The 13,937-nt window shown below is 58.4% G+C and overlaps 1 protein-coding gene across 3 annotated transcripts in view; it reads right to left on the reverse strand.

The window, feature by feature from the left end:
- NTNG2 (netrin G2) overlaps positions 1 to 11,963 on the reverse strand; it is a 65,012-nt gene extending 53,049 nt beyond the window's left edge. Inside the window, exons 1-3 of one of the 3 annotated variants that reach the window (XM_032307959.1) lie at positions 10,920 to 11,963; positions 7,032 to 7,161; positions 6,098 to 6,793 (exon numbers count right to left, since the gene is read on the reverse strand). In XM_032307959.1, the coding sequence (XP_032163850.1) occupies positions 6,098 to 6,310 (213 nt within the window). In that variant the 5' untranslated portion in view covers positions 6,311 to 6,793; positions 7,032 to 7,161; positions 10,920 to 11,963. Of the gene's footprint in view, positions 1 to 6,097; positions 7,162 to 10,919 lie in introns of all 3 variants that reach the window. The other 2 variants (XM_032307958.1, XM_032307960.1) reach the window with 2 other exon arrangements.
- Positions 11,964 to 13,937: the final 1,974 nt, after the last annotated feature.

Below are 13,937 nucleotides of genomic sequence, written 5' to 3' on the forward strand. Positions count from 1 at the left end.
CCACAGCGGGGGGTCGCCTGCCCGGCTGTCCAGTTGTCCGTCCCCTTCCTCCCCGCATGCGGGATTTGAGGCAGCTGGGCATCATACAGGCCACGCCGGAGACGCGTGAGAATATATTAAAAACCAAAGCTGGAGAGTGTAGAGACGGAAGAGGAAGATGAGCCTGGGGAAGGCAGGGGTGTGTATGCTGGAAAGTTCTAGAGCTTCTGACACTGCCTTCTGATGCTTCTGACTCTGGAGGCTACCACCTCCAGGCTCCTCCTCAGCTTCTGACACTGCCTTCTGATGCTTCTGACTCTGGAGGCTACCACCTCCAGGCTCCTCCTGGAGCTACCATCTCCACCACCCTCCAGGGGGTGTCTGGACCCAAAGCCATTCCCTTAAGAAAGGTCAGGGGCAAGGATCTCACGCCTGCGGGCACTGACCGCCCAGCAACGCTGCCCCCAGCCTGTCACTCATCCGCTCCCCAGGAAGGAGACTTCACTGTGCAGGAAGATGTCATGCATGGAACTATTCTTGTCCCAAGCCGGGCCCTGCCTCAGGCGTTTCAACAGAATGAGCTGCCTTAACTAAGGGTTGGGTGAAGCTCTGGTTCCAAAGTCGCTTTCTACTTAAGGACAGAGCTGTGCAGACCGCCTGCTGTCACCCCATGCCAGTCCCACAAAGCAGGAGCTCCAATGGAGCCAAGCGGGAGCTTCTGGCGCTTCCTCTGCCCTGATCAAAACCCTAGTTCTTCCTGTAAGACTCAGTTCTAATCTCTCCTCCTCTGAGAAGTTTTCCTGGATCACACCCACCTTCCACTTACCCAACCACTTGTTCATTAAACGCGTGCCTCGCACAGATTGGAGACAGAAAGACGGGACAGCTCTACTTCTGGGGAGCTCACAGTCCAAGGCAAAAGGAAACACCAGGAGTACAATAGCCCTCGCGAATAAGCGTCAACCATATGCCAGGCGCTGTGCACCACAGTCCTGTTTGCCTATCCTATTAATAGCAGCAATTTGAGGCTCAGAGAGGTTAAGCCTCATACCAAAGGTCACACAGCATGAGGTTCTAACCTCTATCTCTCTCTGCCCTTAGGACCCACGCCCTAAACCACTAGGCCAACATCAGTGAGCAGGAAGACGGGGATGTGACCAGATGGGGGCCTTTTACCCACCTGGGTTAGGGAATCAGGGAAAGCCTCCTGGATGAGGGGAGGTCCAACCTAAACCTTGAAGACTGAGCTGGGGTTTTCCAGGTAAATGTGGAAGCCTTTGAAATGAAGGAAGCAAGGAAAGACATTCTGGGTGGAGGAGGCGGCCCAGGCAAGGGTGCAGAGGTGGAAGCGTGGCGGGCTGGAGTACAAAGGGTGAGCTGAAGAGACGCAGCTTCACCTTTCGGGGGCTCCCACCACAGCAGCTCTGTCTCCCCACCTGTTGGTAGTGTATATGGGTAACGTCTGTCTGCCGGTCTGTCTCTTTGAGGACAGGAGGGGTGGGGGCGAGTTGTTCCGCACACTCTCCCCTGCGGGCTTGGGGACCAGGAAAACAGAGGGGGAAGGAGGGCTGAGCCGGCGGCGCCGTCAGGTCAGTGTGGCTTGGTGGGAACATTTTGTGAACATGGTGGTCTGGCGGGAGGAGTGACATCTATGACCTTGATTCTACATATGGTGTTCAATGTCACGGTCGGGAGGGGCTTGAGGACTCAAGGATCCACACGACCCAGCAGTCCCCTTGGGTTGGGGGACAGGACCATGTGCTCTGCATCTGGGTAAACCGAGGCACAGAGAAGGTAAAGCTTGAGGAAAAAGGGTGCTCAAAGATACACCTTCATGGCCTATTCCTGGTTTCCCGTCAAGCCCAAGACCAAGGGCCCTGTACATGTAAAGTCTCCTTGGATAAAAAGTTTAATGTTCATCTATTTCAAAATCAAGAGGATCAAGATTGGATCAATAATCATATCAGGGGCACCTGGGTGGCTCAGTGGGTTAAAGCCTCTGCCTTTAACTCTGCCAGAGTCCTGGGATCGAGCCCCACATCTGGCTCTCTGCTCAGCAGAGAGCCTGCTTCCCCCTCTCTCTCTCTGCCTGCCTCTCTGCCTGCTTGTGATCTCTGTCTGTCAAATAAATAAATAAAATCTTAAAAAAAAAAATCATATCAAAGCCTGATGCGAGAACAGAACTCACCCTCTTCAAGCACTTCTAGATATTCTGAGAGAAACATTTCCTTCTTCCAGGAAGCTGGTGGGGCGGGCAAGGCAGCCCAGGATCGCCCCCCATTACAGACGAGGAAACCGAGGTTCAGAGAATCTAAGTGACCTGAGAATGGCAGAGCTGGGATGGGTCCTCAGACCCCAGGCCTGTGGCTCTAGACGAGATACCCACAGCCTCTCTGTGGAAGCTTCCAGAGGGTCTCAGGGACGTCAGCTTTCAGCTCCAGCCCTCACTCCTGGGCTTGCTGCTCCCCACCATCTCCTTGAACAGGGATTCGTCACATAGCCCCCGCGGATCGTCTGGGAACGTCAGCCGTGGGGTACGCGCACCACGAGGCCGTTACATACCTCGGACCGTACCCTGGATGTCTCTGAGATCCCTGGATCATGTGTTAAAATGCAGTTCCTGGCTCAGCAGTCTGGGGCAGGCCTGGGATTCTGCATTTTTAATAAGGTGAATCCAAGGACTACATCTTAGGCAGCAAAGGGGGACCCGTAGGGTCGCTTTAACCACCACCTGCCTGGTCTGTGGCCAGCACCCCACCCCCTCTCTTCCTCACCATCTCTCTCCTGAGACCCGAGGGTCAGCTTTTGTCTCCGGAGGCCCAAGGAGAGTGTTTTGGGGCACCGTGGGGCTGCTCCCGACACCCAACAGCACAGGGGATGAGAAGCCTCAGCGGGTACGGCCTCTCCTGCCCCCTGGGCCCTGCCGCGTGGCCAGGCTGGCCCTCTCCCGCCGGCCCGGAACGGAGGGTGGGGGGCCGCCCGTGCTCTCCTGCAGTCCTCATTGAAATTTTGCCCTTGCCCTCGGATCCTTGGTTGAGAGCTCATCCCTATTAATTCTCATTGTGCATTTAGAGCCAATAGGTTTTTATTTATTCATTTATCTTGGTCTTCTCCCCGCTCCCCTTCCTCACCAGGCTGGAATTCACAATTCAGGTCTCAGGTGGCCTTGCGAAAGGACGGGAAGCCTGGCAGGAGGGAGGGTCCGCACCCTGAACCCTGAAAACAGCGGCTGCTTCGTGCCCTCCCCGTGCACCCTGGGGGGGTGCTCCGGGGCTCACACTCTCACTGGCTGCATGTGGGGACAGGTCCAGCAGTCGCTGCGGGGACCCACTGGGCACTGGCCAGGCTAACGGGTCAGTGAGTGGCCGGATACCATTAGGGCGCCCCCTGGTGGTTCATGCCGCCGGCTGGGCCTGCAGGAGTCGGAGCTCCCGGACCACCCAGGGCAGGCCGGCTGCCCAGGGACTGGGAATGCAGGGCGTGCCATGCTGGAGGCCGGACAGAGGCAAAGAAGAAAAGCCAGGGACACTGCTGAGCCCGTCCTAACGATAATGGTAAACACACAACTCCTACTGCACATTGAGAACCCACTGTGTGCCAGCTCGCTCTCCAGCTCGCTCTCCCCGGCCGGCTCCATGCCTCGCATACGGGATTATCTCTCCTTTACCGGGCAGGAAGCTGAACCTCTGCGAGGGAAGGCCGAGCCACCTGGTGGGGGAGCGTGGGCTCCGGCTGCAGACAGGCTGCCGTCTGCCTTCCAAACGGAGTGACCTTGGCGGGATTTAGGCAACCCCTTCTAATCCCTACAACAGGATTAGAACAGGACCCACTCAGAGCATCCTAGAGATGATTAAATGAGACACAGGCAGGACCTGCTCTGGGGCGGCAGCGCGGGGCGGGGTGGGGGGTGTGCAGGCTTGAAGTTATCTGGATGTGACCCCCTCCCCCACCGCTCCCTGCAGAAGCCAGCCCCCCTCCACTGGCCAGGCAGAGTCCCCACTCTTGTTGGCCGCACACTTGTAGTAATAGGCAGAGCGGGATGGCAGCCTGTGATGAAATATTTAAGTCCATCAGACAGGTGTGGAGACACTGAGGACCCTAGGCAGGACCGAGGCAGGAGATGCTGAAGATGCTGTTCCTCCTCTCCTCTGGTCCCGGGAGAGAAGGAGAGGGGACGGCAGGTCCTCCCAGACCCCAGCACTCAATGACACCTGCCAGGGCTCAGGCGGGACAACAGTAGGATTGGGGGAGGGTGAGTACCCCACCCTGGCAGGTGCCCTGGGTCCTCCCTATGAGAGTGGGGGCAGGGCAGAGGCCCAGAGCTAAGGGTATCGTGAACCAGCTTCGGCCAGGAGAGGGCCTCAGACTTGCATTTGATGGTCATCTCCACCCCTCAAGCCCTTGACCAGATGCTGGTCCAGTGAGTTATGATGTAGCGGCCCCTTCCCACACTCTTCCCCCCAGTACATTAAAGCATTGATGAATATTTAAGAGAAGAAATACAGTCAGGACTCTAATATGAGAAGCGGAGGTTGACTCTGTCCTGGGAGTGTGTGGAGAAGTCTTTGCATGAGCTGGGCTGGGTCGCTCTCTGAGTACATAGGCTCAGAACTGAGCTCCACTGCCCCCCAAGTGTGGCCTTGCCCCTGACCTTTACAAGCTGACCCCCTTGCTCATCCCTGAGCTGTGAAGCCCTGGGATCCCCAGTGCAGTGCTTCCTATGAGCTATCCAGCAACGCCCGCACGCCCGCTCCCTCTGCTGCCTCCCGCCCCCCCCCGCCCCCACTGCTTGCTCCCTCGGCCCAGCCACCAGCCACAGTAACAGCCTCCCTGCTGACAGTCCAGACAGGAAGCTACCTTCCCAGGCTGACTGCTCTGTGATCGGAATGCTGCCGCCCGTGGGACTGAGGCGTCCTCAGGAGCCCAGCGGAATACCTGCTCAGTCCAGGCATAAGCCCAGAGACCTGGAAGCTCCCTCAAGGACACACGGAGGCAGCAGTCACCCCGAAGATGCTGCCGAGCAGCTCCTGCAGCCTGGCTGCCCAGCCCAGCCTCCTGCCAGGCACAGGGGGCGGGGATGGAGAGCTAAGGCTTGGCCAAGTGGGGAAGGTCCCTCTCAGCAGGCACCTTAGTTCAGACCCTTGAATCACAGCTTTACCACTTCCTGGTGTGACCTGGAGCCTCAGTTTCCCCATCTGAACCACAGGAATGACAACAGCTAATACCTATGGGGCGCTTGCTCTGTGAAAGGCCCTACTCAGCATTTCACACATATGAATCAGCTCACTTGCCCCTTACAACGCCCATTTTACAGACCATGGAACAGAGGCCCAGAGATGCCACTGGTTCAGAGCCCACCCCTTAAAACTCCTCCTGGATACAACAGAGAATCAGCCTGGGTGAGCCGATGGGAGGACTTGCACATCAAGCTCTTAGCCCACACGAGGGGCTCCCATGAATGGTCCCTCCTATTATCACCGCTGTTGTGGTTGGTAACACAAGATACTCAAGTACTCCATGGCTCTAAGACCCCGTCCCTCTCTAATTAAGGGTTCAGGTGACAACACCTGAACAGCTGCTGTCCCCCTGACTTAACCAGTGACTGCAGTCACCACACATAGGGATGGGATAACCAGCCACCCTTATGAACGCCCTCTGCACTTGCATCAGACCTTCCCCTGCAGAGCTCCAGTTGGCATGTGGCATGCAACACCGTCTGCCGGATTGGAGCAGGTGGGCTAGGACGTGGTACCATAGAAGGGATGCACAGAGCGCTCTGGGCCCTGTTCCCTTGCTCAGGGGAGGCGGGGCTTGTCTGCACGGCCCGGCCCAGGACCCATCACTACTATGGTTTTCCCAAGAGAAAAGGATCTGGTGGTCAGCTGGTCAAGAAGGTACCCACCCCAGAGAATGATGTCACATGACCGCAGAGCCCTGGGGGTGGCCTTGGTTTGGGCCCTTTTCCAAGGTGGGACAGCCATCTGCTCCCAACCCAAGATTCGGGAAAGTCAACCTTGCATCTCTCTGGTCCTGCCGTTCTGCCCACCGGTCAGCAGAGTCTGTCCTGAACCCCCTCCCCCTTGGCCTAAGCAAACAGAACAGTGGGGGGCTGACTTACGTGGGAGCAGAACCTCTCAGGGGGGTCCCCGCACGTGATGCCAGAGGGCTCCACCTTCACTTTGACGTAGTCCTTCAGCCGCATCACCTTGGGCTGGCAGGCATAGAACTCCCAGGTGGGGCCCTCGTCCGTGGTCACCCAGGATTTGCAGATGTCGTAGTCCCCCGAGGCCAGTGGGAGGCAGTGCAGGAAAAGTGCGAGCAGGGGCAGCATGGCTGCGCAGTCCGCAGGGGCGTGGCCCAGACAGGCCCTGGAGAGGCAGCGACTGGGTCAGGCGGGACTCTCGGCCTCAGCATGGAAGTGCCACATCTACCAGGCACCGGTGGCTGGATGTCCCAGGGACCGGAGCAGTGCCGGCTTGTGAAGAGCGAGGAACTTGTTTCTTCCCAAAGGCCGATTCAGAAAACTCAGAGCCAGCGTTTCTCAGACTGCTGATGGGCAGATCAAAAAGTTGCCCGTAACTTCGCGTCCTCCTAACCTTGGCATTACACCTCTCCCCGAGGTGAATCTGATCAAATCAGGCAGGCTCTCGAATTGTGACAGTGGATGGAAATGGGATAGGGAGCAAATCCTCAGGGATCTGGCATGAGGCCGGATCAGATTGCTTTTAATTTTTGTCCTTCCAATCAATCCAGGTCTTTAAAGGGCCCTTAAATGTGTGATGTGCTCAACAGAACTGCAAAACAACCCTCCAGCCTGCGTTGTAAAGATAAAATAAAATCAGGAGGTGTACGTGTTAGCTGGAACCGTGTTCCCTCTGTGGGACTGGACTGGCATCTCAGACCCATAAAAGAGATTTCTTTTCACATGGGCTTAAAGTGACAACAATTGTGTGGCTGGACTGCCACGTAAAAAAGCGACTGAGGTTCTTAACTGGGGAGAAGCTTATTTGGCTCTGCTTTGTGGGGACAGGCACTAATGGGGGCCAGCTGACCTTGGCTGGTAGCCATCGGCAACTTATTATGAAGTTTCTGACACTTCGGCTCTCAATCCATCCAGGTGCCCGGGGGCTGGCTTGTCTTTCATTGTAAGAGAGGAGGAAGAGGGCTCATTAGCAACAACACCTGCAACAAATTAAAAAGAGAAGGGGGGGCGATAAAGATGCATAAGAATAAAAGCTCTCTGGCAAAATGTGCACAAAAAAAAAAAAAAATGAGGCTGCATTAGCAAGGTCTCCCGAGAAAGCCGGGTTATTTTTATTAATATTAGATTTGCACATTTGCAGGCTCGGCACATTATTTAGAAGGGGATTCGCTTTTCCCCCCTCTTTTCTCGGGTTATTAGGGCAGCAGAAGCACCCTTGCCTGGGGTCACCGACTTCCTAAAACATGCTCAGGGGTCAGGATTGAGTGGTGGCTCTCGATACTGTGACTGACAAGTCAGAATGTCAAAGCTGTCACCCTGAGTACCAACAAGCCTGTACAGACAGGTACAGATCCAAGTGTGGGCCAGCAAGTAAGAACCAGGTGCTGAGAAGTCTCTCCCCAAATTCTACAACGGTCCATTGGATTTTCAACGCTAAGAAACTAGGGACGGTGAAGACTACCGCAGAAGTGACGATGGTTTGTCATGTTAGAGTTTCTGATCAAGGCCAAAATTCTGCAATCATCTTTGGAGGGTGTGTCTATAAATGAGTCACTATTATGATTATTGCTTTACTATTTTAAGCTACTGATAATTATTTAAGAGCCCAAATAGCTATAACGAAGATAAATGTTACATTGCAGAAAACATGACTCCGGTATCGTGGTGTGTACATCACCAGGAGAATTTGAGTCCGGCCAGTGTGGGATCCTGGCCAAAAATACAAGCCAGTAGGGCAAAGGTTATGCGATGAGTCACAGCAGACAGTCCCATTATTAATTATTCTGGTTATTAGACCTACGATGACTGTCTCTTCATCCCCATGCTGCTTGAGCTTTGGTGCTAACTAACCTCAGCGATTTTCACCTGCCACCCCCTCCGGCCACCCCCTCCAGGGAAGCCTCCCTAAAGAGTTAATCACTTTGCCATGAAACCCTATTCTCCGCCCAGACACAGACACTCTGCTGCCAAAAATGACAAACCAGGGGGGCGGACTTTGTCCAGAGGGGGCTGGCGGCTCCCCTGGGCTCCTACAGTAGCCCCCAGTCAGTCCCGGGGAGTCATAAATCAGCATTAAGGCGGCCCCTGCCCCTCTCCCTCGCTGAAGGGATCCAGATGGAGATGAATGAGAAGCCTAGTGGGGACCACATTTTCAGGGCTCACCTCTGGCTGTTTAAAGAGAAACCTGTCTTAGAACCTGCCTGGCCTTGAATGCGCTCCTCGCTAGAAAACTCTCAGAAAGAACCCGCCTGGCGACTATTTTTACAACCTGAGAAAATGTCGTAAAAATAAAATAGCGCGGCCGGCAAAGGTTTGGATGCCTCTCCCCAAGCTTCGAGCTGCCCAGAAAACAGCACGTCCCTAATTAATTCTTCCAGCCCAGGACTCCCAACTGTTCACGGACAGGTAGAGAGCTCCTGACGGGGGAGGCGACGCCAGGGCGCTGGCTGCGGGCTTCCTTCCTCTGCAGGACCAGCCGCTGCCCAGGGTTTTGACTGCGCCGCGGGCAGCCTCCCCCGGCGGCGGCGGGGAGGCTGCGGGGCCGGGAGGCCGGGAGGCCACGGAGAGCCAAGTGCGGAGCAACTAGAAAATCTAGGAAACGCTTTGCAGTTCTCTCGGCTTAAATGCGGGCGCATTCCCTGGAAAATGGGGTGGTGGTTGGGGCGGGGGTGGGGTGGGGGGGAGCCAAGGACAACCCAGTCTGCTGGGGGCGGGGTAGCAAATGTGCTTACAACTCGTCAATCAGCGGGGCGTTGCTGGTAGTACAGCGAGATTAGTGAGCTCAACAAGCGAATCTTACAGCGGCTTTTGCCAAAAAAGCAAAAAAACACAAAAAACAAAAACCCAAAAAACCCAGTAACAACAACAAAACAAAAACCAAGGAGGGAGGAGAGAAGCAAGAGGCCCTGGAATAAGGAGGCGGCGCGCGGGGAGTGAGAAGCCAGCCGGGAAATTTCAGAGTAAGAGGTTGTATCCCGGTGGATCGTTTTCTCCTTGGAAAATAAATCTTCACCTGATATTATTAAGAAACTGCAGCTCCCAGGAACAAATAGAATCAATGCGCTTTATTTCTTTTAAGAGTCCTCAGGAACCGAGGGGGGCTGATAGCCAGGGTATTAAAACCCGAAAATTAGATTTTACCAGGATTTCTGAACTCTGATTTCTCTGTCTTATTGAATTAGCGCCTCTCGGAGCTGGCTGGGCTCAGAGCGGGCTCCTCCCGGAGTTGCCCGCTGCGCCCTCGCCTCGTGGGAAACTTGGCGCTGTGGGCGCGGGCCCCCCGGAGGGCACTGGAAGAGGGGTCGGGGGGGGGGTGGGTTGCCCACCCTGAGGTTCCCTCTCCCTTCCCATGGGGGCAGCGGGGCGGAATGAAATCTGCCATCAAGGGGGTGGTGCCCGAGGTCTAGGAAGGAGAGGGGAGCCCGCTGCCGCCGGGTCACCTTCCCGCCCTCCACCCCGGGCCAGGTCCTCCGGGGTGCTCCGGGCACCGCTGGCTTAGCTAGCATCCTGCCACCCGCGGTCCGGGTGTCCCCCAGCCCTGGAACAGGTGCCCTCTCGGCTCCTGGCGCCCCCCCCCCCCCACTGCCTCTTGGCGGCCGAGGAGCCCCGGAAAGTTGAGGGCTGGGGGGTGGGGCGCGAAAAAGAGGCCTGGGCTGGGCGGGGGTCGGGGGTCGGTCTTGGCAGGGCGAGGGGTCGGGGTGGAGTCCGAGCGACGGGTAGGCTGCACCGGGGCATGCATCGCACAGGGGCGTGCCCCCCAGTCCCGCAGCTGCGTTTTGTCTTTCCCAAGTTGAGTGCAAGCCCCGGCAGCAATTAATAAGCAGGACTTTAATAAAAGCCCCGCCGGCACCGAGGGTGCCCCCTCCGTTGGCACCGCCTCCCTCAATTAGAAGACACCGAGCAAAGCGCCCAGGAATTAGTTACCTCCTTTTACCCCGCGCCGCTTCCAGCAGCGCCCCTGCCTCCGCCGCCCCCCGCCCGGGCGGGCAACTTACTCCGAGCGGGCGGACCCCGCGAGCCCACGGTCCTCTTCCCGCCTTCCCGCTGCCTCTGCTCCCCCAGTCTGCGCGCAGCCCAGTTCCAGGCTCCACTCCACGCGAACCCAAGCCGGTCCCTGCTCGTCCCCCTCCCCCATTAGCCCACCCCTCCACGGCGCGGAAAGAAGTTTCCAGCCTGGCTGGCCAAGAGTTTCTCTGCGCAACTCGCACAGACCCAGTTTTCGGAGAGATGGGAAGGGGCTGCGGGGAAGGGGGCTGGCGGGTGGCGGTCGAGGGTGGCGATTCAGTTGGGGCGGAGGAGGAGCGCGAGAGAAGGGTTAATTTCCTTTTCACAAACACATGCACGCATTCTTGCAACATCTATCCCCACCACACACGCGCGCGCGCGCGGACACACACACACACACACACACACACACACTCGCGCGCGCGCGCGCTCACACACACGATGGAAAAAGACCCTGGTAGGAAAACGCCAGCCGGAAAGACAAGCTTTTCCTTTAAGATGCTGCCACAAACGCACACTCACACACCCCTCTCGGGCGACTCCAGTCCTCCGCTAGTAACAGCAGCCACCAAATAACTTTTGCATCCGAGCCTCTGCGGGGCCGCTTTAAGTGGCTCCCGGGCCCCCGGGGAGCTTGCACGGTCACCGAAGCCCTTTAAAAATGAAACCAGGCTGGCCAAGCTGCAGCCGCTCTCCCCCCCGCGCGCCCGCCGGCCCTCCCCGCCCGCCTTACCCCGGCTCGGAGCAGCTTCCCGGAGCGCAGACCCGGGAGGCCGAGGACCGCCGCCCGCGGGCGCTCCGCCTGCCCTGGCCGGCGCTGGGTGGGGGCGCGGGCCGGAGGGCGGCGAGCCGCTGCTCCTCGGCGCGCCGCTCCCGCTCGCCGCTGTGGCCGCCGCCGCCGCGGCCGTCAGATCGGGGCTGGGGAGCCCTCCGGCCGCCGGGGGGGCCGCCCGCAGCCGTCCCGGAGACGCGGGCCGGGGGAGGGGGCCGCCCGCGCCGCCCGCATCGCCCGCCCCGGGCCGAGCGGGAGGTCGCCTCTAACAAGTGCAAACTTTTTGGGCCCCCTGGGCGGCTCGGAGAGGACCGGCGCGCGGGCACCGGGCAGCCCCCGGCCCGGGTGGGCTTCGCGGCGGCTCGTCGGGGCGCCGGGGCATCCCCCCCGGCGCGGCGCGGGCCAGATGGCGGGGCGCTTCACCGCCCCCCTGCACTCCGCTCCAAGTTAATGCCGGGGCTAAATCCTCTTGCCATCTCTCACGATCACCATCGGGGCTTTTATCTCTCGGTCTGATCCGGGCTGCGTAACTTCCTCTGTGTGGCTTTAACACACCATCCCACCACGGAGCAACGGTCTTCTTAAAGGTGCAGGAAGGAAATACTGCGAGACTCGGGGGACGCGCCACGGCCCGGGGAGGGGCGCCGCCAGCAGGGGCGTCCCGGCGGGCCCGCGGCCAGGGTGGCCCCAGCAGGCGGCCGCGGGAGCGAGCCTGCTCTGGGGGGTCGCTGCCTAAACATCTCCTCCCGGCTCGGGGGCCGGCGGGTCCCTGCGCGCAGGGCGCATCCTCAGCCGGCCCGGGTCAGGCGCCGCGGGGCTGCAGCTTCCTTTTCCAAAACCCTGGGGCCTGACGGGGTGCCAGCGCCCAGGGGTGTGGGGGCTGCCCCATCGGCACCAGGGAGGGGGCCAAGTGAGTCAGTCCACCCACCCCCAACAGCCAAGGGCTCAAGCCTGCCGCTCTGACTCCCTCTGTGAAGTGCTGCCACCCAGAAGGCCCCAAGCAGCGGGTAAAAGGGTGGGTGGGTGGATTTGGGGAGATGGGGAGGGGGAGCGATCTGAGCGCACAACCAGAGCCTGAATACCAGCTGACACATCGCCGCCTCCACCCTGATGGGCCCTGCTTTTGATGAAGCCAAGCCAGCTCCGGAGGGAGCGCAGAGTAGGGGGGCAGGAGGGGCCTCACTCCTGGTGAGAGGGCGGGAGGGGTGCGGGAGGAGTGCGGGAGGACTCCTGCAGGGGGCCCGGGGAGAGGCCAAGGAGTTGGCAACCCTGGGCAGCCCCGGGCTCTAGAAGCCCCCTGGAGGTTTCCTGCCAGTGCTGTCTTCCAGGGCTGTGCAGAGAGCTGCCTCCACCCTCCAGGGGGACATGTGGATTTCAGGTGCTCCCCGCGGCCTCCTCCTCCGGGGTGGGTTCCCACTGCAGTGCTCAGGCAGCCAGCCCTGCTGTTTGGATGCATCGAGAACAAAGGCTGAGGACAGGGAGGGAGAGGGACTGGTCCAAGGTCACAGAGGGTGTCAGGAACAGGAGCAAGAGAGAGCACCTTAGTGCCCCACCCCTCTGCCGCCTCTTACCTCCACCTTGACCCCTCCCTGCCATTGGCTCCCCCCTTAGCTTGGAGAGGGGCCGTACTGCTGAGAACTGGTTCAGCTCTTGTCGCAAAGCAGGCAGACAATGCGGAATTAGAGACTGTCATCTGCTTTAATAATAATAACAGTAACAATAATTTAACATTTCTTGAACACCTGTTTTAGGCCAGGCTTCATGCAAACCAGGTTTTGTGTATCCGCCACTGATTCTTCCCAACAGACCCCATGACTTAACTCCTATTAGCAAAGTCCCAAGTTAGACGGTAAGTAGCTTGCCCAAGGTCACACAGCCCAGGAAGACTCTGGCCTGTAGGCAGGGCTCTCTGGCTCCCAGGGGGTCCTCTGCCACTGCCTGGCTTCCCGGTTAACTTGGGGCCCAGCACAGATTGGGGCCTCAATTTACCCATTTGTGAGATGTGAATCTTTCTTTTCCAAGGAGGGGTCAGAACAGCCTTTGAGTGCCTCCTCCTTCACGGGCTCTCGGAACCCTCTCGCTGGAGAGGGGCTCACTCCGCAAAGCTGTCTCGGAGAGCAGATCGGTGCCAGCCTGGTCACCTGCTCCCTGGCCCCAAAGCATCTAGTCAGAGGAGGCTCCTCAGAGTCGAACAGATCCCAGCCATTTGATTTGCAGGCACCAGGCCTGCAGGCAGCAGAGAAGGGCACAGTGTGGGGCTTCTGTGGAGGCAGGGTGAGTGATGACCCTGGTCGGTCCTCAGCCTGCTGTCGCCCCCAGGCAGGGTCATCAATTCCCTGGAAACGCCCTGCTCCTCCATCATCCCTGACACGGGATGCCAACAAGGGCCAACAAGACGAGGAGGCTGTGGTTCATCTAAATACAGTGCAGGGGCTGGGGCGTGTCCTCTTGTTACGCTTTAAGGGACCCACAGGCAAAGCTCTGGGCCACTGGAAACAGCGCTTACGATACCCCTCCAGCCCTGTTCTCCCCTGTCCTCCCTGCCTCACCAAGACGCTGATGCCAACAAACGTCTTCAGGGACCCATCTGGAAACTATCTTCTGGTCTCCCCATCTCCAGGCCCTGGAAATGACGGGATGGTAGAAAGAGCACTGACCTGAGTCAGGATCCGGGGTTTTTCTCCGTTCAGCCCCTAACTAGGTATGTGGCATGAGGTCATCGCTTACCGGCTGTCAGCCTCAGTTTCCCCATCTGCATAAGGAGAGGTTTGCCTGGGAGGGTGGTCCCTTTGCGATGATTGTGACAGCAGCCGCAGGCAACATCCAGAAGACGTGGGTCCTGTCAAGTGGAAAACAAATAGGATTCTGGCCGTGTAGGGACCAGGTGGTCAAGAGACGTTCATTTTAAAACTTCATCAAGGTACCTTATGACAAATGACCTCTTCCTGGTGGTAATGAAAGGAAGCTGAGCACCAGGGG

Source organism: Mustela erminea, chromosome 12 (genome assembly GCF_009829155.1).
Source record: "Mustela erminea isolate mMusErm1 chromosome 12, mMusErm1.Pri, whole genome shotgun sequence".
Classification (NCBI taxonomy): domain Eukaryota; kingdom Metazoa; phylum Chordata; class Mammalia; order Carnivora; family Mustelidae; genus Mustela; species Mustela erminea.